This window comes from Pteropus alecto, unplaced genomic scaffold (assembly GCF_000325575.1).
Source record: "Pteropus alecto unplaced genomic scaffold, ASM32557v1 scaffold326, whole genome shotgun sequence".
NCBI classification, from domain to species: domain Eukaryota; kingdom Metazoa; phylum Chordata; class Mammalia; order Chiroptera; family Pteropodidae; genus Pteropus; species Pteropus alecto.
The window spans coordinates 1,440,327-1,462,830 of NW_006438873.1; the positions used below are offsets into that span (position 1 = coordinate 1,440,327).

A 22,504-nucleotide genomic window follows, 5' to 3' on the forward strand; every position below is an offset into this window, starting at 1 on the left:
ATGGCTGGTGAAGGTGGGAAGGGGCTGGAGCCAAGGAGAAGAGAACTGGCCCCAAATGGAGAAGAAACACCTTCTCCTTTTTTGAACTAAAAAAATACCTTATTGCGGTGAGGTACACATAACATAACACTGTCTTGACCATTTCCAGTGCACAGTTCAGTAGTGTTAATAAGTACAAGCATATTGTTGTGCAGCCATCACCACCAGCATCTCAGAATGCTTATTCTGCAAAACTGAAACTCTGTCCCATCAAACAACAACTCCCTGGCCTGCCCTTCAACCCCTGACACCCACATTCTCCTCTCCATTTCCATGGATTTGACAGTTCTGGGTACATCATATAAGTGGAGCCATATTGTTCTCTTGTGACTGGCTTATTTCACTGAGCACAATGTCCTCAGTGTTCATCCATGCTGTGGCAGGGGTCAGAATCTCCTTCTCCACCCCTTTATTTTTGACTGTCCTAAATTGTTTATTAGGTAAGAATTTTACGAACATTATATTAGCGGTAACGGTGTAGCTGGAGAGTATTGGGCCTTCTCCAAGCTGCATGGTGAGAACCACCAATAATAGTATGGTAGAACTTGTAGCCCTTTCCGAGGCCACAGCTCCTGCGGTCTGCAGACGTCAGCCCTCGCATCTCCCTGTGCTTGTGGACTGGTTTGGTGATCCACTGGGTATCAGGATTCCGTAGGATAGCTGTATGGAATGGATCAATGAGGATAACCTTAAAGAATATGTATGTGGAATCTTCACCAACCCAGTAAGAATTCAGGACTCTCAGAGCCCCACAGTGGCATCCAGCTCGCTCCTTGGTAACAGACTGAAGGCTTTGAGCAAACTTTACCGTGATGGACAGGCTTCCCATAGGTCACACCCTTAGGAACTGGGCGTTTGCGGCCACCACGGCACACACAAATCTGATATGTGACATAACCTTGCTTGGCCTTGTATCCCAGCTTGCACACTTTATTGGGCTAGGTGGGGTGGGGCCCTATGGAGCTCAGATTGCTAATGGTACTGCTAGTAGCACATCCTGAGAAGAAAACGCATTACATCAGACTACTTCTTCCTCCATAGCTCCTGGATGTACTTGTAAGTGCCCATCATTGCTTATGTGATGACTGCGGCCAGACAAAAAGGCTGTCCTTCCTTTTTAAGGCTGAGTAATGCCCCAGTGTGTGGATAGACCACATTTTACTTATATCCATTGATGGACACTTGGGTGCTTCCACTTTTTGGCCATTGTACATAATGCTGTTACAAACATCACTGTGCAAACATCTCTTCAAGACACTGCTTTCAGTTCTTTTGACTATATACCCAGAAGTAGAATTAATGAATGAAAAACATCTTTTTTTTTTTTTGATCTAGCAATTCCATTTGCGGGTATTTATCCAAAGCAAACAAAATCATTATCTTGAAAAGACATATGCACCCACATGTTCATTGCAGCATTATTCATAGTAGCCAAGACATAGAAACAACCTAGGTGTCCATTAATGGACGACTGGGTAAAGGAAATGTGGTTATATGTATATGTATGATGGAATATTACTCAGCCATAAAAAGAAGGGAATCCAGGTACTTGCAACAACATGAATGGATCTTGAGGTCATAATGCTAAGCGAGATAAGTCAGACAGAAAAACAAATACTATATAATCTCACTTATATGTGGAATCTAAAAATAATTTAGAAAAATACAAACTCATAGATATAGAGAGTAGATTGATGATTGCCAAAGGCTGGGAGATGAAGGGGTGGGTGAAGCAGGTGAAGGTAGAAAGGTAGAAACTTCTAGTTATAAAATAAATACGTTCTGAAGATGTACACAACAACAAAAACACCTTTTCTTTTATCCCAAGAGCACAGGATTAAAGGAGTTAAAGTTTTTATCCCCTTACCCTCAGCTTCCCTGGGGACATCCCAGCAGATGACTTTGCTGACCATGTCAGGAGGAATGAGAAGGACAGCAACTGTGGCTTTGCGGAGGAGTACCAGGTGGAGTGAGGACAGAGTGGCTCAGCTAAGCTCCATGGACCCACCAGACCTCTCCACAGCCTTTGGAATTGAACAGAAGTAGCAACATGTGTCTGCAAAAGTTCTCAGACACAATTCTGTTTCGACTCATTGAAATCTTACACTATAACAGGTCCTTGGGTCAGTCCTAGAGAAGCACCTTGGTTTTCCCCTGACATCCCTCTCTCTAGCCTACCCCTCCAGTCCACACCATCCCCAAAATCCTCCCAAATGCTCCACAGGGATGGTGGTGCACACATATTTTCATTTCCATGGGTGCTACAGAACTCCAGAGTGAGGGTAAATGGGCGGCACTGAAGAAGGCAAAGGGAGCAACAGGGGTGCCCTCCAGCGAGGGTGGAGGGGTTCTAAGCTCTGCCTACCTCTCCTCTGCCTCTGCTTCCAGCATTTGGCCCTGGGGGCCCACAGCCAGTCTCAGATGGTGGCCTCAGCTTCAGAAAACAGTGCCAAGAACCGGTACAGAAATGTGCTGCCCTGTGAGTCTAAAGTTCTGCTGACTTGTTCCCAGTGTGACTTTGTCCATGCCCTATCCTAGCTTGTCCCTTGTCCCTTGTCCCGGGGACATGAGTGTCCCCAACTCACTCTTCCCAGCGGAGGTCCCCCACCCCCATCAGAGCTCCCAGTGTGTCTGCGGCCCAGCATGACTTCGGCTCTTGGGGCCCAGTCTGGTCTGAGCCTTTCTGAGCCTCTCGCCATTCTCTGCACCCCTGGTGCTGGCCTCTTCCCCCAGATGACTGGTCCCATGTGCCTCTGAAGTCCCTTCATGGGGAGCCAGGGTCCAACTACATCAACGCCAGCTTTGTGCCTGTAGGTTGTGGCCGGGAGCCGGGAGGGTACTCAAGGGGCCCAAGGATGGCCACAGGGGTCATTGCTTTCTGTTTCTTTGGCCAGGGTCTCTGGAGCCCCCAGGAGTTCATTGCAGCCCAGGGTCCCCTGCCCCAGATGGTGGGTGACTTCTGGCACCTGGTATGGGAGCAGCAGAGCCATAGCCTTGTCATGCTGACCAACTGTGTGGAATTGGGTCGGGTGAGAAGCCTGGGGCTGACCCTCATCCAGACCCTGGCCCAGACCTTGCTGGCTCCCTCTCATAGGACCCCAGGCTCCTGCATCCCCCTCGGGCCATGCAGCAGTCCACGTGTTGGGTGAAGCTGATCTATTGACCTTGGGATAGAGGGTCTTCCTGGCTGGGGCACGTGTACACCTGGCCACCTGTGGCTCCTGCCTGGTCACCAGGGCAGGGGGTGCCCTGGCTCTGAATATGAGACACCACGCAGAGGTGCCCTGGGTAGGTTCTCAGGGCTTCCTGTTCTCTGATGTCCTCTTGTCCCCGCCAGGTGAAGTGTGAGTATTATTGGCCTCTAGACGCCCAGCCCTGCACCCACAGGCACCTGCAGGTGACCCTGGAGGGTGAGCAGGTGATGGAGGACTGGACCGTACGAGACCCGAAGCTCTGGCATGTGCGTCCAACCTTCTGTCATTCCCCCAGGGACCCCAATGTGCCCCAGGAATGTCCCCACCCATCAAACACCATCCCCCTCCCCCCAACCTGGTTTTGAGCTCTCTCTCCCAAACCCCCTCGATCTAGACACATGAGCAGAGGATTCTCCATATGCGTCAGTTCCACTCTGTGGCCTGGCCAGACTATGGCATGCCCCACTCCCCCGACCCCTTGCTGGCCTTCTGGAAGGTGCTCTCGATTGTACACTGCAGGTGAGGATACCCTGAGGCCTCCCCTTGTGAAAGCAATGCCCCCTCAGGACTCAGGGACCCAGAAAGCAGGTTACGTGGGTCCTTGGGAACTTCTAGATGAGGTAGCAATGGAGGCAGAAGGCAAAGAGGCAGTGATGCAGCTTGGGAGCAAAGTTATGAGGACATGGATGAAAAGATGGGAAAGAAAATCGGAAAGGCAGAGGAGGAAGAGGGAGAAGCAGCAAGAGGTTCTGAGAAGCATCGAAACACTCCTTAGGCCCCTGTGCAGGGTTTCATCCCTCAGTCGCTTTGCTTTCCGGTTTATGCCACAGAAGATGAGGTTTCACTAAATGCAAATACAGGGGAGATGAAGAAAGGGCGTGCTCCAGAGTGACGCCCAGCCTCTGAGTGGGGGCTCCCAACCTCTCTGCCAAACCACGTCCTAACACCTGCACTGTCCCAGAGTGGTCCCTGTGGTGGCATCCCCAGCAGCAGACTGTTTCCCCCACCAGTATAAAAGGAAGTCACCTACTGTAGCTTAGACTCATAGGTTGAGCCATAAAGAGAAGTGAAGCACTGATTCATGTGATGATGTGGGTAAACCTCAGAAACAGGGGCTGAGTAAAAGAAACTGGCCACAGAAAGTCACATAGTGTATAATTCCACTTACATGAAATGTCTAGAACAGGCAAATCCACCGGGAAACAGTGGGGGTTGCCAGGGGCTAGAGGGAGAGCAGAATGGGGAGTGGCTGCTTCATGAGTGAAGAGTCTCTCCTTTCAGGGAGATGAAAGTGTTCACAAACTAAATGGAGAAGACAGTTGCACAACACTGAATGTACTAAATGCCACTGAGTGTTCACTTTAAAATGACTAATTTTTTGTTTAAAAATTTTTAAAAAGTTATCATCTTGGAAGTTCATCTTCCCGTGTGTGAACCCCAGGTCTATCACCTACTAGCTGAGTCACCTGGGACAAGCAACTTCACCTGGCACAGCATCCACTTCCCTATCTGTATCATGGGTCTACTGACCGTCCCTATTTCTCGGGCATGGGAGGAGTGGGGCAGGCACGTGCAGCATTTGGAGCAGGGCCTGGCAGGTATAAAGGAGTCCAGAGAGTCACATGTAACGGTGTCCCCCTTTATTAAGTGCCCCCACTTACACTGTGGCCCCCAGAACCGTGTCTCACTGAATAATACGCCAATCCCTGGGCACTCCGAAAACGGATCTTTCCAGTCTGTCTTAAGATCCCCCTCCAGTGGCCTGACGTCATCTTGTCCCTGCCTAGTTCTGGCGTGGGCCGCACGGGCACCTTCATTGCCCTGGATGTCCTACTATGGCAGCTGGATAATGAGGGTCTCATGGGGCCCTTCAGCTACGTGAGGAAGATGCGGGAAAGCCGGCCGATGATGGTGCAGACTGAGGTGACGGGGCTCCTGAGGGGACAGGGTAGGTGGGTGTGGGGCTCCAGGGGAAAGTGGGCCAAAGCTCACCTCTCCCTTTGTCCCCTCCCCAGGCTCAGTACGTGTTCCTACACCAGTGCATCCTGCGGTTTCTCCAGCAGTCGTCCCTAGCGCCAGCCGAGAAGGGGGCCACATATGAGAATCTGCTCTTTGTGAATGAGGCTGCCATCCAGGCCCACCAGGGGAAGCTGAGCTTGGGGTGCTGAGACCCCAGCTCAGCCAGACTCAAACTCTGCATCCAGATTTCAGCCCAAATTTCTCGACCCCTGGAAGAGCAGAGGGCTGGAGTCCCAGAGTCCTGGGTCTTGCAGGAGGGGCTGGCAGCCTGCACAGCTTCCCTGTGGGAGGGAGGTTAGGTAGGATCTGGGATCCCACCAGAAGATGATGGGAGGAGGATGCTAGGGTCTCCCAGAAACAAGCTGGGTTCTGAGGAAGGAAGGAAGGAAGGAAGGAAGGAAGGAAGGAAGGAAGGAAAGAAGGAAGGAAGGAAGGAAGGAAGGAAGTTCAAGGATTCTGGCTACCCAAGGAGCCAGGGCAGCCAGGATCCCACCCATCTTTTACTCCAGAAACCGAATCAGTTTTCTAGGATCTCAGGTTTCCCAGCACCCCCTGTCTATACATATCTTTTTCTTCTGTTTCATAATTTATTAAATTACTATCCTCCTCAGAGACACTTGCCCCAATGGATTTCTGGGTCTGGAAATAATATTGGGGGGTGGGAGTGTTCCTGGGGATGGGACGTTTAGGTACTGAGGCAAATGTCCTAGGGAGGAAACTAGATGGGCCTACAATTTTGCCACTGAAAAATGTAGATTTGAAAGGTTGAGTCTTAGAGAAGGCTGGAGGTACAGAGTTCGGTGTCCAGGGTCTGGGCGGTATGAATACGGTTCCCTAAAGCAAAGAACGTGGGGGCTTTGCCTCTTGGGCCTGGCAATGGGGGGTAGACTTAGTGGAATGGTATCTGCAGCTAATATGCTGGAGACTCACATTGAGTCTCTTGTCTGGATATCTGAATTCTAGGGTCTCCGGAGAGGGTCTCCTGGGTCCTAGGACCGAGTACCCTGGCTCCTGGTTCTTTGGGCAGTACAGGGGGTGCGAAGTGGTTGGGGCTAGATGCCAAAGGGCTAGACTAGAAGGCAGAAAATCCTGGGAGACCAGGATGAATATCAGTCAGCGCCCTGGTGTTTCCTGGCTGGAGGAGGGACAAGGGGCGGGTCGGGGCTCTCCACTATCTGAGACCGAACACGCAGGCGCGCGCGCGCGCGTGCGCGCGCGCACACACACACACACACACAAACCTAGCATGGCCCATAGTTGAACCCTGTTCCCCTGACATTTAAGGATGTGGCACAGCTATGCCTCTCCCACAGCAGGAAGAGCCCGCGATCAGCACCCAGGACAGCGCCACCCTTCCGCGTCAGTGTTGGCGCCGGCGCCTCAGCGTCTCCCGGGAGGGTCCGGTCCAGCTGGTAAGGAGCTGTTGGGATCCCCTCCCTAAACACCATCCTTCCTCCCATCCCTAGAGGGAAGGGGTGTGTGCGTGTGTGGGAGACCCTGTGTGGAACCAACAGAGGTTGTGGGAGGACTAGACCCTGAAACATTGAGACTGGGATTTATTGAGACAGATGTGGGGACAAAGAGCCTGAGGAGAGGGAGGAGTGAGCAGGGGGAGAAAGTGGGAGACCCCGGGAGACCGAGACCAGATAACAGGCAGAGGGCAAGCAAGACGCGGGGGAGCGGCAAGGGTCCGATGGGGGTACAGACAGAAGTAGGGAGTCAAGAGCTAGGAGTAGGGACCGAGGCAGTCGTGAGAATAGGTGTGAACACAGAGCTCAAGATGCGCGGGAGAGACCAGCAGGCCGAGAAGGATGGGAGCCCAGCAGAGGCAGCAGACAGCCCCTCGCCCCCACATTTCTGGAAAGTGTGGAAGAGGAGGGACGCCCGAGTCAGCTCCCAGATGTGGGCGCCTGGATCGACGGGAAGGTCGCCCCTCCTCACCCTCGCTCATCCAGGGATCCGGGTCTGGGGTCCCAGGCACGACAGGGCACGGAGCCAGCCAGCCCCGCGGGGACTTGGCTTCCGCGCGTAAGCTCCGCCCGTTGTCGTGGAAACGGGCTATTGCCAGCGCAACAAGCGTGGCTCCCACCCCACCCAAAGCGGAGCCAGGCGTTGCTCTGGGCAACCCGGGGTGCTGGTTCCCAGGCTCTCCTTCGCCCACTTGTAGAGGGGCAAGAAAAGGGCAAAAGTGAGCGGAGATCCTTGCGGAGGTCCCGGAAGGAGAGGACATCCCTTCAGGACGGGTCTAGGTCCGGGAACGCACACACAGCGTGCGCCCTCCGTCGTGGGAGGATGAAACGACATCCCCGGCATGCCACCGTGCGGCCGGTCGCCCAGGGTGCAGATGTGGGTTCTTTGCTGTTGGGAAGACTCAATGGTGGCACGGGGTGGGCGTGGGGCGCTAGGGCGCTTGGCTGCCTCCGCAGAAAGGACCGTAGGACCCCGCCGCCATGTTCCCGGAGCCCCCAACCCCCGGGCCTCCTGCGTCCGACTCGCCTCCAGACTCAAGTCGCATCAGCCAGGGCCCAGGTGAGCCAGACCCGAGGCAGCAGCCGAGGGAAAGCCCGGCCAGGATTCCTGGGGGCGGGATTCGGACGGGCATACTGGGCTGGCGGGCTGGAAAATCTGGGTGGTATCGTGGTGGAATCTAAATGAAATCGAAAATGAACAGATTTGCCACAAAAATGAGAACTAGATCAAGGGGTGTGGAACAGATTGGAATCCTGGCTTGGTGAACTGTAAGGTCCACCTCTCCCCTTTTAAAGATAGAGAAACTGAGGCCCGATGAGGGGTTAAGGATTCTAAGAGCATCAGGACTTGAGCAGAAATTAGAATAGGGGTTGGAAGTACTAGGCAAGAAAAGCCAGATAGTGTCAGCCTGGATTAGGGTGTCAAATCACTTTATAGGTGAGATCAGTTGGAAGAAAAGCACGGGAGTACAACGGAATGGATATGGCTGGAGGGAAAACAAAGCCAGGATTCCAACTTCCACATGTCATCCAGACTGAACTACCCAGCTTGCTTCCTAAGGCCTCAATGTCTGTTGTGTCCATTCCCTCTGCAGTGCCCCCCTGGGCCCTGGCCACAATCGTCCTGGTCTCAGGCCTCCTCATCTTCAGCTGCTGTTTCTGTCTCTACCGGAAGCGTTGTCGGAGGCGGATGAGCAAGAAGAGCCAGGCCCAAGCCCAGGTCCACCTACAGGAAGTGAAGGAGTTGGGCCAGAGTTATATAGACAAGGTCTGGCCTGGCCCAGCCCCTCAGCCCTGCCCCTTTCTTTACCCCTGCTCTCCTCCATAGTCCAGCAACCTCAGTCCCTGCTCCCTTCCCCCCATGCCCACCTTATTTGCCCATCTTTCCTGTGTGTCTAGCCCCAAATTGGATCCTGGGGACCTGGAGATTGACCAGACCTACTCACTGTTCACAAGAACCTTCCAGCTTGGTGGAGAAGTCAGACATGCACGCAGACATTCACAATTCAGGGTTGTACATGGCATGTTAGTGGCAGTACAGGGCATATGGAGGTGCAGAGAAACTACCTGACGGTCTAGAGGGTCCCAGAGGCTTCCTGGAGGAGGTGACACATAGAGTTAACCAAGAATAGAGAGGATATTCTAGCTCAAAGGAAGCATATGTGCAGAGGCTTGGAATCCAGGTTCTGACATGTATTTGGAAAACAAAGAGTCATTTCCACACTGGCTGGGGCGTAGAACACAGATCCACTGTGCTCTAGAGTGAAGTGGCTAGAGAGCCAGCAGTGTCCATGTAATGAGGGTGGCTGGGAGCTGTGGAGAGTTTTGAGCAGGAGAAGACAGGTTCAGATGGGTGTTAGGATGAACACCCTGGAACTCATGTGGGGCACTGACCTGGGGCAAGGAGACCAGGGAGGAGGGCTCATGGCAGCCCTGAGAAGAGAAAGGAACCATGAGCTGGAAGAGGCCATTGGAGTGGAAAGTGAAAAGTTACAGGTTAAAGGACCTGAGTATTAGGTCTCTGAATGCAGAGTGAAATGATGCTCACCTGGAGCCAAGGAGCCCTGGGTTTCCAACCCAGAGAAACCAGCTGTGTGACCTTGGAAAATTCACTGTTCCTCTCTGAGCCTCAAGTTCATGGTTCATAACTAGTATTTCCCCTCCTTCCTTCTCAACAAATAGCTATTATAATTCTTACCCATAAGGGAGGCCCTTTAGGGTTCTGGTATCCAGTCTCCATCCCTACCCTTTAGCCAGTGACAGTCAAAGACCATCTGCATCAGAATCACCTTCGGTACTTGTTGACATGTAAATTCTGGACCTTGCGCCAAACCTACTGAGTGAGAATCTCCGAAGTGAAGGCTTTTTACCACACTACTCACGGGAATTCTGATTTACACTGAATTTTGAAAATTGGTGACTTAGGTTAAGAAGCCTTCTGGTTTTCTTGTTCTTATTTAGAATGGAAAATACACAGTAAATATGCCATTTCTCCTCCATATTGTGCTGTGAAAAGATCATTAAACAACATAGCAATTTGCACAACCGCCCCAATATATCCATCAGCAATGCAATAAAATCTCCTACCTCTATCCTGAAGGCCATGAGACACTATCGTGCTTGTTTTTCTAGTTTAGGCATGGTTACCTGTTACAACGTGTGTTCCTCAACCATAGCAGACATCACTAATCGAACATTGACATACTGTATATGTGTTGCTATGGCTATTCCCTGCCTCTGGCAGACATCACTAGTCAAACACTGACTCTCCTTAGCCTACGAGTGCTCAAGGTGTAGCTGAGGGGATGTATGAGTCTCCCTTGGCTTCTGGGTCTGGAGGATAACAGGAGGGAAGATTCACCAGCCCTTGCCCTGCACCTCCCTAAGGTGCAGCCAGAAGTGGAGGAGCTGGAGCCGGCACTGTCCGGGCCTGGGCAGCAGGTGGCAGAGAAGCATGAGCTAGGACGACTGCAGTACTCACTGGATTACGATTTCCAGAGTGGCCAGGTGGGTGTGGACCATGGGGAGGTTTTGGCAGGGGGTGGAGGGGGAATCCCAGGAGGGTCCAGAAAAAAAGTTAAGTCTAGGGGCCCCTCATCACTGTACAGCTGCTGGTAGGCATCCTGCAAGCCAAGGGGTTGGCGGCTTTGGACTTGGGTGGCTCTTCAGACCCCTATGTGCGGGTTTACCTGCTGCCAGACAAGCGGAGGCGGCATGAGACCAAGGTACACCGGCAGACGCTGAACCCACACTTTGAGGAGAACTTTGCCTTCAAGGTAAGCACCTGGCCTCAGTGCCCCACACTTGGAAGCCTGCCCCCAGTCCCTAGAACACTGGGGACCAATCTATTCTGCTCTTTCTGGAGGTAGCCACAGCTCAAGTGGCAGCTACCAGCTCTGGGGACTATTCCACTGGCTCCTGGGTAGTCCCTTTGGGGCACTACAGACCCCTAGGCTGTTCCCTTGGTTCTTGGGTTGTTCCATTTGGGTTCCACGAACTGCCCCCCCAACTGTCCCCTGTGCCCCTCGCTGCCCCACTTGTCTCCTTTGCCCTGATGTGCGGTGCCCCGCTTCCTCTCTGATTGCCTTCTCTCCACCTTGTGCTCTCTGGGCGCACCCGCTCCAGGTTCCCTACGTGGAGCTGGGGGGCAGGGTACTGGTCATGGCAGTGTACGACTTCGACCGCTTCTCCCGCAATGATGCCATTGGGGAAGTGCGGGTCCCCATGAGCTCCGTGGACTTGGGGCGGCCAGTGCTGGCCTGGCGCGAGTTGCAGGCGGCTCCGCGGGAGGAGGTGAGCACACTTGGCCCCGCCCTCGCAACTGGGCCCAACGCCCCCCCACCATTTCCAGATGTTCTACCTGCTGCAGGGGGGTACCCCCAAGGGCGCTCCTGATAGGTTGCCGCCTCCCCCATTGGATCGTACCACTGGAGTCTTAGCTCTGGACCATTCCACTCCAGGACAAGGGGGAGCGATGTGCAGTGGGTACTCTAGAGATGGGTTCCTCTCTGTCTTTTATCAGGATAAGCTGGGAGACATCTGCTTCTCCCTCCGCTATGTTCCCACTGCCGGGAAGCTCACGGTCATCGTCCTGGAGGCTAAAAACCTGAAGAAGATGGACGTTGGAGGGCTTTCAGGTGTGTGGGAAGCAAGGAGAGGTGCGGGGGGACAGGGGGAGTCCTCTGGCTGAGGTTGACAGTTTCTCCGCTGGAGGGTCCCTAGGGGAGAGGAGAGGGAAGTTCAGGCTACAATGAGAGGATGTAGATTCAATTTGGGCACAGACAGAAGAGACCTGAGGGGTGCATGGGGTATCTCTTCCAAAGAAGAGTCTCATGCCATCCCCTGTATCTGACACCCTTGGACTCAGCAGCGGAGGGGCTGAGACTCGTGCTTCCTCTCTCCAGATCCATATGTCAAGGTCCACCTGCTGCAGGGTGGCAAAAAGGTGCGGAAGAAGAAAACGACCATCAAGAAGAACACCCTGAACCCCTATTACAACGAGGCCTTCAGCTTCGAGGTGCCCTGTGACCAAGTCCAGGTGAGTTCAGATCAGGTCCAGGTCCAGATATTCCCTCCTCTTGAGCCCCAGGCCCCTAGAAACCCCCATTGCTAGGGGAAAGAGACTCCTTAGCTATCCCATGAAGCCAGGGCCTGGGTTCTGAGCTTGTGTTTTCAGTTTCACTCTATGAGAACCAGGTGGCCCCAAGTAGGACCTGGATGCCGCCCCCCCCACCCCCCACCCCCCGCCAGGAGCCATGGCTACTTAAAAAAAAGAGACTTCCCTACAGCCCTTTAGGGGCAGGCCCCTCCAGCCACCTAAGAGTCCTGGAGGTTGGCCCCCCTTAGGAGGCTGCCTCCTAAGAAGGCCCCTAACCATCCTTTGCAAACGGGGTCCTGAGGGTTTCTTGCCTGTGGAATCTGATCCTGCAGAAAGAAATATTTCAGAGCATCCCCAGCCCCTTCTGGTGCCTCCACCCCCAACTCCCCTTATTCCTCTTCCTCCCCTGCCCACCCAGAATGTCCAGGTGGAGCTGACCGTGTTGGACTACGATAAGCTGGGCAAGAATGAGGCCATTGGGAGGGTGGCTGTAGGGGCAGCGGCTGGCGGGGCTGGCCTGCGGCACTGGGCAGATATGCTGGCCAACCCCCGACGGCCCATTGCCCAGTGGCACTCATTGCGGCCCCCTGACCGGGTGAGGCCACTGCCTGCGCCTTGACCCCACCTTCAAGCCCCTGACCCCAGACTCCTGGCCAAAGCCAGGCTCAGGCCTACCTTTAAGCCTCCTCTGACTGCTAGCTGCCCCACCCCCCGCCCCAGTCATCTGACCTGTTCCTGCCTTCTCACCCCCATTATGCCAATCATGATGACTTGCCAACTCTCCCACAGCACATACCCAGCAACCCCAGGGACTTCTGTGGGGAGGGGAGCAGTTTGGTTCTCCACCTACCCACCATGTCTCCTTCACTCTACACAGGACCTCCCACTCCTGTCCCAACCTAATTCCTGAACTCCCCCTGGGGCCAAATAAATACTCAGCAACTTTGGTGGCCTGGCTGGGTGCTTATTGTTGGGGATGGGGAGGGGTGGGGGCAGGGGCCCAAGAGGGAGCCTCACCTCCAGGAGTGGGATCACATGCGTGGGATTAGGGCTGCCTATCCTGGCAACACACTGAGGGAAACTCACCCATGCACACACCCATCCAGCCTCTCACCCACTTGCTCATCTATTCATTCCTTCATTTATTCATTCACTTGCCCCTCTGAGTGCTGTGAGGAGTCAATGAAAATTCACTTACTCATTTGTGAGTTTATCATGACTTTTCCAAGGTTGTGTAGCTGGGCGAGGGGAAGAGGCAGAGAGCCAAGGCTCTTTGGGTACTGCTTTCTGTGCTGGATGCTAGAACTGATCTGGAGATGTGTCTCACTCAAGTCCCTGCTCTTGTGGAATTCAGGTTGTCACCTGGCCAAGACCTCTCAGCAGCAAGTGACAGGGCAAGATGTAAACTCAGGCATGTCTGACACCAAAAGCCACGTTATCAAGAATCTTGCTGTCTGGTTGCCCCAATATGAAGTATTGGGAATCACAGAGTAGACAGCTGTGGCCATTTGGCTGGGGAGGTAGGAGCAGAACTCAGAGGATGATTCCCAGCTGGGGATTGGAAGGATGAACTGATTTTTTTAGAGGGAGAATGGGGAGGATGTTAGCAGGAACAATGTAGAAAATACACACCTGCAGACAAGAGAGGACTTGCTTGCTTCTCGTGTGTGCTGTTACGAAGTTTCTGAAACCCTGGTGTATGGTTTGCCCATTTATGTGGTGCAAATACTCTCACTTTGGTTGATTTCAAGCCAGGAATGTGAAATCACTGAATATGGAGTTGGGAAGAGATGTCTACTAGTGCACCAACATTAAATATTTCTCAGGGTCAGGATGAGGGTCCCCAAATTTAAGGCAAAGCCAAGGCCCCCTCCCACCACCCCTTCCCCTCGCCAAAAAGGAAACATTCATTAATCAAGATAAATAGTATTTTAGTGCAATGTTTTTAAAAATAAAAATACGGAAAAAAAAAAACCCACAATGAACAAAATGTGAACATTTTAAAGACAGGATCTGACCCTACACTTGGACCACTGTGCCTCATCCTAATCCTGGCCCTAGTTCTAATAAAACTTCATGTGTAGACAGTCTGTGGTTGCAATTTACCAATTTGATGTTTTTAAAAAAACCATTGCATTAAAATAGTATTTTCTTCATATAGATACAATAGATGTAAATAACCATAAGACCATCAAAAATAGTAAAATGTAGTAAAATAAGAAGTATGAGTTTCAAGTATGTATTATCTTTATTTTAATGCAATGTATTTAATTGGAACTTAATTTTCAGTAGTTAATTTAGTAAGAAAATTCATTTTTAGTAATGACTGAGTATAATAGCCAGGTCACAAAATTCCTGATAATTTAACAACCAGGGGCCAGTGCTGGTGGGCCCCAGGGTTTCCCTGCGTTTCCCACCTGGTGAGAAGTCCTGTGTGGTAGCGTCAGAGTATGAGAGATAAAGGGACACAGAGGTCTATTGTTTAAGGTCTAGGCCATCTCACTTAATTTGGATTAATCAAAATTCTTTTCAGTTCTAGTTTTGAATCAGCCCAGACCTTCCTCATCCCAGAAATTTGGACTTCCCCCGACTCCTCCCCAATCTCTAACGACCCCGCCCCTTCTCGTCCAGCACCGTCGTCATGACAACCGCGTCCACGCGTCTGACTCTGACACGTTCCCAATTGGCCAAAAGTTCGAAGCAGGAGGGTCCCTCTTGCTCTCGTTGGTTAGTTTATCATGGGCAAATTCTCACTGGCTGGTTGATCGAAGAGGGCGGGAGCTATAAGCCGTAGTTGTGGAGGGGCGCGGAATCGCAGCGCAGCACCTCGCAAGGAGAAAGGGTCCGCCACAGGATATCTGGAAGGATAGAGGTGAGGAGGGTGTCACGTGGAGGAAAGAGGCGAGAAATCTGGGACGGTGAGAGGGGAATGGGTGGTAGACACAGAGACGATGTTCGCGGATTCTTTGGATGTCTGTCCCGCAGGGCGATGACCACACCAGCAGGCTCTGGCACGGGCTTCGGCTCCGTGTCCTGGTGGGGCCTGTCCCCAGCGTTGGACCTGCAGGCCGAGAGTGAGTCCCCCAGTCCAGGACCTCATCTGTCACACAGGCTGCCTTCACAGCCTGGCAGATGATGCGCTAACGTTCTCTGAGGCTCCAACGGCAGGGGGCGTCCCCGGGTGAAACTTCCCAGGTGGTCTCTCTGCAGACTACGAGTCCCAGAATGCTTAGAGGCATAGTTCCCTTCCAAACCTAGGCCAGAGTTGTAAACCCTGCTGGGAGTCGTAGTTCATCGTGTTGGGGCGGCTGCCGGGGGCGCTCTCCAGGCTAATCCCGAGCCCGCTGTCGCCTTGCCAGGTCCTCTTGTGGACCCAGACTCGCAGGCCGATACAGAGCACGGAACCCCACAGCTAGATGTGCTGCTGCTGGGCTCCGTGGATGGGCGGCACCTGCTGCGGACCCTGGCCCGCGCGGCACTCTGGCCTCGCAGAAGGTTCCAAGTGAGCTAGGATTCTGGGTCCTGTGGAAAGAGGGGGCTGAGGTCTCTCACGCCTGGGTTCCCCAGGAGCCAGAGACACAGATCTCAGAATCATTCTACCCTGTCCATCCTTCCAGTTCTACGTGCTGGAGAATAATCTGGAAGCTGTGGCCCGACACATGCTGGTCTTCAGCCTAGTCCTGGAGAACCCTGCGAAGATGGGGCTGCAAGGTCAGTTGCAAGGACCTGGGCATTTTGGCCCCCAGTCCCTCTCCCCTCCCTGCAGGAATTCTGGCATTTTGATGATACAGTTAAACATTTTAGACATTGTTCCCCATTTCATCACTTGCTCACTCGTTTGAGAGAATTTTGGGAAAAAAATCCACAATAAACTTTCAGGTGTTCAAAACCTCCTACAGTGAGGTAAGTCCAGATGAGATTAGGAAACTTCCTGAGAGCTAATGAGTCCCCAGATGCGGAGAGAGTTTGGCTGAGTGGAGCTCAGTCCTTCCCAGGCCTCTTTCAGTGAGAGGTGTGAATCACAGGGTGTCAGCCTGGAGGAGGCAGCCTTGGAAGTGAGACTAAAAGAAGGAGAGAGAGGAGAGTTTGGGCAGGAAGGCAGAAAATGATTATTTCTCAGTAACAACAACTTCAGCTCAGTAACTAGAGCAAAGTCTGGACTCAGGCTCTGTTCAAATTCTGGCTCTGCTTGCTGTGTGACCTTGGGCTAGCGTCAGCCCCTTTCTGGACCTCAGTTTCTACATTTATAAGATAGGAAATCTAAAAGCTTTTGCCCCACAGTGTACTTTTGAGGATTCAATGAAAACAAACAAACAAACAAACAAACAAACAAACCATATAGCTCCTGGCTATACAGATAGAGTCAGTGCATCTTAGTGATTATTGTTGCGATTATGAATGGTAGCTGTCAGCAGTAGCCCGGGGTCTTCGTAATACACTGCACACACTTCACAGTGTACTGTGTATAAAGTTCTTAAACAACTAGAACTAAACTAATCTTATCTACACCTAACCAAAGGTATAGAGGTCTCTTGATAAGGTTCTTAAATAATCAAAATGAAACCATTTATATATGGATATATAAATTTACTGACATAAATATATGTATATACAACTAAAAGTATATAGTTATCTCAGATTCTTAATTACAATGAAACAACTTATATTGTAAAATTTTAACATACATATTATCTCCATCTCCCTCTGTAACCTTTATTTTTTAAGGCAAGGAAAACAAACATGAAATACAGGTTTGGGGTTATCTAGGGAGGGGGAACAGATAAGGAGATCTAGAGGTGTAAGTCATTCTTCACATTCTAGCTGTTGGGGTGGGTGGGAAGTTTGCCAGGGTCTGTTGTACTCATCATATGACTAGGAAATAAGATTCTATAAGGATGGTCTGCGTCATACAGAAGGCGCTGTTCTATAAAGCTAATTATAGCTTTAAGACACGGGTCTTATTTCTGGACTCACACCATCCTCCCCGCACCACTTTTCTCCGTCCTCCCGCAGAGAAAAGCGAGACCTTCCTGGAAGTGTGGGGGAACACGCTACTGCGCCCCCCGGTGGCCGCCTTCGTGCGTGCTCAGGCTGACCGCCTGGCACACTTGGTCCCAGAGCCTGACCGCATGGCGGAGCAGCTGCCCTGGCTCCGCCTGGGCGCCCTGAAGGTGCCGCTGCCTGGCCTCGTCCGTCACCGCCTGGGATCCGGGTGGCCACGAAAAGAATGGAGATGGGCGGCCCCAAAGGATTTGCGGTGATGGAGCGGGATGGGGGCTCGGGAGTTCGACCCCTAGCTCCGCGGCTTGTGCTGTGGAATTTGGTCTAGGGGGTGGCTTCTAATTTCTGAGCCTCATTTTTTTCATCTGAGAAACGGGAGAATCGTGCCCTGGGGTGGAAAGGAAGGTAAAACAGGAGAGGCCGCTCTCCCTGCAGCCTCTCTCCTTCGCTCTTTCCCCACGCGTGCCGGCCGTGCAGTTCCGAGAGCGGGATGCCCTGGAGGCCGTGTTCCGCTTCTGGGCTGGCGGGGAGAAGGGGCCCGAGTCCTTCCCCATTCGCTGTCTCTGGGACACGAGGCTGCGCCACTACCTGGGTTCCCGCTACGACGCCCGGCGCGGTGTCAGCGACTGGGACCTACACATGAAGTTGCATGACCGCGGGGTGAGGGGTCTGGGGTCCCCCAGTCCTGGGTGTGAAAGAGGAGGGACCCGAAGCCCGGACTCCTGGGTCTTTGGGAAGAGAGCCTGGGGCCCACACACCGGATTCGCTGAGGCCCCTCTTCTTCCCTCCCCTTTCCTCAGGCCCGAGTCATCCACATCCACGAGTTCCGGCGCTGGAGGGACACAGGCATTGCCTTTGAACTCAGAGACTCCAGTGCCTACCATGTGCCCAATCGGACCCTGGCGTCGGGTCATCTCATGAGCCACGTGCGTGTCCACTCCCTGCCCTGGCCCGCTTCTTCTTTTGGGGGACCTAGGAGCCGAAATCCCCAACATCGACCTCACCCACCTTCTTTCTCCCTAATTTCCCAGCGCGGGGAGCGTGTGGCAGTGCGAGGGTACTGGGGAGACATCGCCACGGGGCCCTTCGTGGCCTTTGGAATCGAAGCTGACGACGAGGGCCTCCTGCGGACTAGCAACGGGAAGCCGATCAAGGTGTGCAGCACTAGGTGCTGGTGCCGGGGAGGTGTTTGCGAGCCCCACCCCTTGCATCCCAGGCCCCGCCCACAAAGCTCTGGGCTCCGCCTCCTTGGGCTACATCTCCTTCCCTCTTTGCTTACTAAAACAGCCCGGAGAACCCAAGCTTGTCCTGCAGATGCTAACTCTGGGGGTGGAGTGGTCGGAGGGTGGCATACTGTAAGCCCTGCCCTCGCTGTCCTATCTGAGCTTCTGGCTACGCCTATTCTCCCCCACAGACAGCCGGCGAGATCACACAGCACAATGTGACAGAGCTGTTCAGAGCGATGGCGGCCTGGGAGTGTGGGAAAGTTGCGCAGCAAGACCCCGTGGAGGTGCTGGGCCAAGCGGATGGAACCCAGGAGCCTGGTAATCCGTGGACTCAGCTCTTCCCCTGAGATGGGAGGCGGCTCAGATGATAAAGTGGATACATCATCCTTCCCGAGCGAGTGGGACCCGGGCCCCCTTTTGGAGCTTCAGGCTCCAGGGCTTTCAAGGGCTAGCGTGGACAGATATGGTTCCCAATGCTTGGACAAGCGAGTGCCCCTTTCTGACAGTCCATCCCTTTTCTTTTTTTTTAGGCAAGGCAACCCTTGGTTGACCTCACAGATTTCAAGGACCTTGTCAGCTTAACAATCTTTTATTTATTTATTTATTTATTTAATTTCTTATGCCTACAGCACTTGGTCTTCCTAGGTTATCTCCCATCCAAGTACTAACCAGGCCCTACCCTGCTTAGCATCCAAGATTAGAAGGGATAGGGCTTGTTCAGGGTAGCATGGCTGTAGACCGTTTTCTCCTCTTTGTATTTCTCTCCCTTTTCTAAATCCTGACACCATTTTTAGCATTCTGAATTCCAGTAGTAGATTCTACACCTTCCTATAGAAGTTTAAGGGGCTGAGATTGTAAGGAGGCGCTGGTCTCTCCCAGCTCACCTTTGGAGAGAACACCCACCCCCCCCAAATCTGGTCATGCTCCTTCTAACCATTCCCCAACCTGGCCCTCCCAGTTGCCTGGACACCCTATGTGACCGGAGTCAACATTCCAAAATTTCCCACGAATCCACCCAAGAGAAAGGATGAAAAAGATATTCGAGACATCCAAGCTTTGTGTGTCTGCCTAACTGCCAGTCTTCTCCAGCAGCCCCCAGCCCGGAATCCTTCACTGTCCACTTCCTGCCCCTCGGCTCTGCTCAGACCCTCCACCACAAGAGCTGCTACAAGGGACGGTTCCATCTTCTCTACATGGCCTGTGGGTAAGAGGGCCTGGGGTTGTCCAGGCTTCCATCTCCCAGCCCCTCCTCCTTCAGACCCAGAGTCCAGGCCCCAGGCCCTCCTCCCTCAAGACCTGAAAGTCTGGCCTCAGCCCTCTCCGTTTCTCTACACAGGATGGTCCATCTTCTCAGCCCTGAGCTCGGGGCCTGTGTAGCCCCTGGAGGACGCTTGATTGTGGAATTAGCCCGGTGAGCCAGCAGTGTGAAGGGCAGGGAACCAGGCTGGGGCCCGAAAGCCAGGTCCCTTAACACACTGCCTCTGGATTTCAGGTACCTGGTGGACCTGCGGCATGAGCAGCTTCAGGGGTTTACCACCCGGGTTGCGGAGCTAGCTCAGGCAGCTGGATTTGCCCCAGAGCCCGGGGCCAGGCCCTCAGAGACCTTCGTGCGCTTCTACAGGTCAGAAGACTCTGCTACCGACTGCATTAACCTAGCAGTGGAGTCCAGGCCTTCAGCCCCTGAAGTCCTGGCTCCACACCCTGAAGTGCTGGATCAGCCCCCTGAAGTCCTGGACCCATCCCCTGAGGCAATGAACCCGCCCTCTGAGGACCTGATGCAGTCCCTCCAAGGCTGAACCCCACCCTCTGAACCTCTCCAATTGCCCTCAGAGTCTCGAGGTTAACTCTCTGAGGCTTTAGCTCCAACCCAAAACCAAGAGAGCCTGACTAGATCCCCAGAAACCAAGTCCCCATCTCTAACTTCTAAAGTCAGGTCCTGGAATTAGAGCTTGCCTCCAGAACACTCAGTTATACCTTCATAGGTTTCACTCCACCCCAGAGGTTGCTGGAATTTCAGATTCTATTCCTGGGATTCTATGTTCTATTCCTAGAATTTAAGATTGTTCTCTCAGAGTTCTACACTCCACCCCAGAGACTCTAAACACAGCCTAGAGATTGGGCCTTGGGTCTCCGACCATCTACGTTGTCCCCAGGTGTCCCATTCCTAACTGGGGATTGGGATGTCTCCTCTCCTGGAGCTGATCTTTACCCACGTGGTCCAAGTAAAGAGAGCCTGGTCTTCTTCTCCATGTGTCTGTGTGTCTTTCCTGTCCTCTGTCTTCAGGGCTGGGGCAGGGGAGGGGCCAGAAGTGGTCAAGAGAGGAGAGCCAAGATCCAATTTCTGGGTTTCCAAGTGGACTCGGAGTGGATTTCCTGGTGCTGTCGCCTGAGTCCCTGGGCATCCCACACCTCAAATCAACAAAATCTGTCTATCGCCATGCCACCCTGAACAAGCCCGATCCAGTCTGATCTCAGGAAGCTAAGCAGGGTCAGGCCTGGATAGTACTTGGATAAGAGACCACCTAGGAAGACCAGGTGCTGTAGGTGTAAAAAAAAATAAATAAATAAGGGATCGTAAGCTGACAAGGTCCTTGCAATCTGTGAGGTCAACCAAGGGTTGCCTCGCCTAAAAAAATAAAATTTTATTGAGTAGTTAGCAGGTTTGGGGCACTGAGGCTGACCATAAGATGAATAAGAAAGACAAAGCTCCGGTTCCCCCAGACTGCAGTTTAATGCAGGGATGGGGCCTGGACTCCTGAGTCTGAGGGAGGACCACCTAAAGGTCTGGACTCCTGGGTCAGAGCGAAGGGACCAGATTCCTAGGCTGCCAATGTGGAGGGTTGATCCAGCTGGAGCACGGCCCGCTCCACCCCTCACGCGCCCCGTTATCTCTCATCCTGGGCAGGGAAAGGAGGGGGCAGCAGTATATTTAGTCTCTGCCCTTGCCCTTTATCAGTGTCCTCGGCGAGGCTTGAGCAGCCTGGACGAGACCGAAGTCCCAGGGGTCTTCAAGGTCATCCCGGACACTCCCTCACTGACCCTCCAAGAGCCTCTTGCCCCTTCTCTGCCTCCTGTAACTCCTGGCAGGAGTATCAGCATGGCGGACGAGTGAGTGAAGCTAGTAACTTGGTCTCCTGAGGCCTGAGGCAGTGGGAGGTGGGGCGATTTTCTAGGTTCCTGGTAGAGGTGAGAGCTGCGAGGCGGCACCCATGGTCTGAGAAGGGAGATGGGAACAGGACTTCTGAGAGACGGAATGGGCTTTAAGTTTGGGAATCAGACTCCTAGGACCCGAGACGCGGGACCTAGTGGCCAGATCTCCTGGTCAGAGGAGGATCTGGGGTCCCTTAGGAGACGGACTGGACAGGACACAGGCACAGCATTAATCCTCTTTCCTGGTTTCTCTCCCTCCAGGAGCAGCGATGCGGTGAGAGCAGGCGTGGGCCGGCCCCTCCGGGCCCGGGAGGGCGCTGTAGGGAGGACTCTGGGGCGGGAGGCTGGAGCCCTAGGAGAAGCCTGGAGAGGGGCTGAGGGTCCAGGTGGTAACGCGGCTTCATTCCCCAACCCAGGCCGGGGACCCGCGCCCCGCGTCTGCTCCGGTCCGCCGCCGCTCCTCTGTCAACTACCGCGCCTACGCCACGGAACCTCACGCCAAGGTGAGGGCGGGGCCAGCGAGGTGGGCGGGGCCGGAGTGGGGGGGGCCTCGCAGGGGTCCAAATTCCTGCTCTGGTGGGGGCGGGGCAGGGTCCTCAATGGAAGTGGGACTACCGTCATGGGCAGAGCCCTAGGGGATGAGGGGCATCAGGGGCGGAGTTCTGCACGAGGCAGGGCAAGGATTGGTCAGAGATGCCTATGGGCAGAATCCTGTTGCCCGTGAGAACTGCTATTGCTAAGGGGATAGTGAGTCCAGATGGTGGATGGTGCTGGGTAGCCTAGCCTCGGTATACCAGAGGCTCGAGTTGAAGGCGGGCCCAAATCTGGACCTGACTTGAGGGGGCGGGTTCTGAAGCCCTTCCCACCGCCCACCTTCGGATCGCCCCTGATCTTTCCTCTCTCCATTTCACCCCGGCAGAAAAAGTCTAAGATCTCCGCCTCGAGAAAACTGCAGCTGAAGGTGTGGACCGGCCTGGAGAAGGCGCCTAGGTGTTCTGAGGGGCAGAGCTTGAAACTCAGAGCGGGGCTTCGGATTGTCCTGGGTGGGCAAGGCTTAGAGTGGTGCGTGTTGGGGCGTGGCTTTGCAGCGAGGAGGCCCCGCTATGGTAGGAATGATGGACGTTGAGGGGGCGAGTCTCTGGAAGACTGAAGACTTGGCCTGGGATTAGAGGGAGCGCCGGGCTGAGGTGGCCTCCTTGCACGGTCTGCACCATGCTCACCCATCCATTGGGTGGGCTGCTGTCCTGGCGTCCTATCTGCAGACCCTGATGCTGCAGATAGCGAAGCAGGAGCTGGAGCGGGAGGCGG

The 22,504-nt window shown here is 53.6% G+C and overlaps 4 protein-coding genes and 2 pseudogenes across 6 annotated transcripts in view; 4 read left to right on the forward strand and 2 right to left on the reverse strand.

Annotated features, from left to right (window-relative positions):
• PTPRH (protein tyrosine phosphatase, receptor type H) overlaps positions 1-5,401 on the forward strand; it is a 17,309-nt gene extending 11,908 nt beyond the window's left edge. Inside the window, 8 exon segments of the mRNA XM_025049652.1 lie at positions 1,913-2,003; positions 2,428-2,518; positions 2,773-2,849; positions 2,934-3,068; positions 3,377-3,499; positions 3,628-3,752; positions 5,021-5,156; positions 5,249-5,401. Of these exon segments, the coding sequence (XP_024905420.1) occupies positions 1,913-2,003; positions 2,428-2,518; positions 2,773-2,849; positions 2,934-3,068; positions 3,377-3,499; positions 3,628-3,752; positions 5,021-5,156; positions 5,249-5,401 (931 nt within the window).
• On the reverse strand, positions 503-1,107 carry LOC102888835 (annotated as a pseudogene).
• Positions 5,402-7,702: 2,301 nt separating the features above from the next.
• On the forward strand, positions 7,703-12,438 carry SYT5 (synaptotagmin 5). The gene is made up of 8 exons (XM_006915953.1): positions 7,703-7,781; positions 8,317-8,489; positions 10,109-10,228; positions 10,330-10,497; positions 10,847-11,014; positions 11,244-11,358; positions 11,626-11,759; positions 12,238-12,438. Exons 1-8 carry the CDS (start codon positions 7,703-7,705, stop codon positions 12,436-12,438), a joined length of 1,158 nt encoding a protein of 385 aa, XP_006916015.1.
• A 2,136-nt stretch (positions 12,439-14,574) lies between these two features.
• On the forward strand, positions 14,575-21,144 carry DNAAF3 (dynein axonemal assembly factor 3). 2 transcript variants are annotated; one of them, XM_015592584.2, is made up of 13 exons: positions 14,575-14,691; positions 14,805-14,893; positions 15,179-15,321; positions 15,437-15,530; positions 16,833-16,990; positions 17,298-17,480; positions 17,621-17,746; positions 17,852-17,974; positions 18,235-18,364; positions 19,136-19,250; positions 19,383-19,457; positions 19,539-19,667; positions 21,003-21,144. In XM_015592584.2, exons 2-13 carry the CDS (start codon positions 14,809-14,811, stop codon positions 21,019-21,021), a joined length of 1,380 nt encoding a protein of 459 aa, XP_015448070.1. In that variant the 5' UTR covers positions 14,575-14,691; positions 14,805-14,808; the 3' UTR covers positions 21,022-21,144. The 2 variants fall into 2 exon arrangements, with proteins under 2 accessions (XP_015448070.1, XP_006916016.2); XM_006915954.3 differs by lacking the exon at positions 21,003-21,144 and having other exon boundaries at positions 19,539-20,295.
• On the reverse strand, positions 18,667-18,785 carry LOC112483087 (annotated as a pseudogene).
• The window catches only part of TNNI3 (troponin I3, cardiac type), a 3,362-nt gene continuing 1,889 nt past the window's right edge, over positions 21,032-22,504 (forward strand). For both annotated transcript variants that reach the window (XM_006915955.3, XM_015592586.2), the window contains exons 1-5: positions 21,032-21,154; positions 21,458-21,470; positions 21,613-21,699; positions 22,116-22,157; positions 22,459-22,504. The exon at positions 22,459-22,504 ends at the window's right edge or, in 1 of these variants, runs on beyond it. In XM_006915955.3, coding sequence (XP_006916017.1) covers positions 21,144-21,154; positions 21,458-21,470; positions 21,613-21,699; positions 22,116-22,157; positions 22,459-22,504 — 199 coding nt within the window. In that variant the 5' untranslated portion in view covers positions 21,032-21,143. The remainder of the gene's footprint in view (positions 21,155-21,457; positions 21,471-21,612; positions 21,700-22,115; positions 22,158-22,458) is intronic.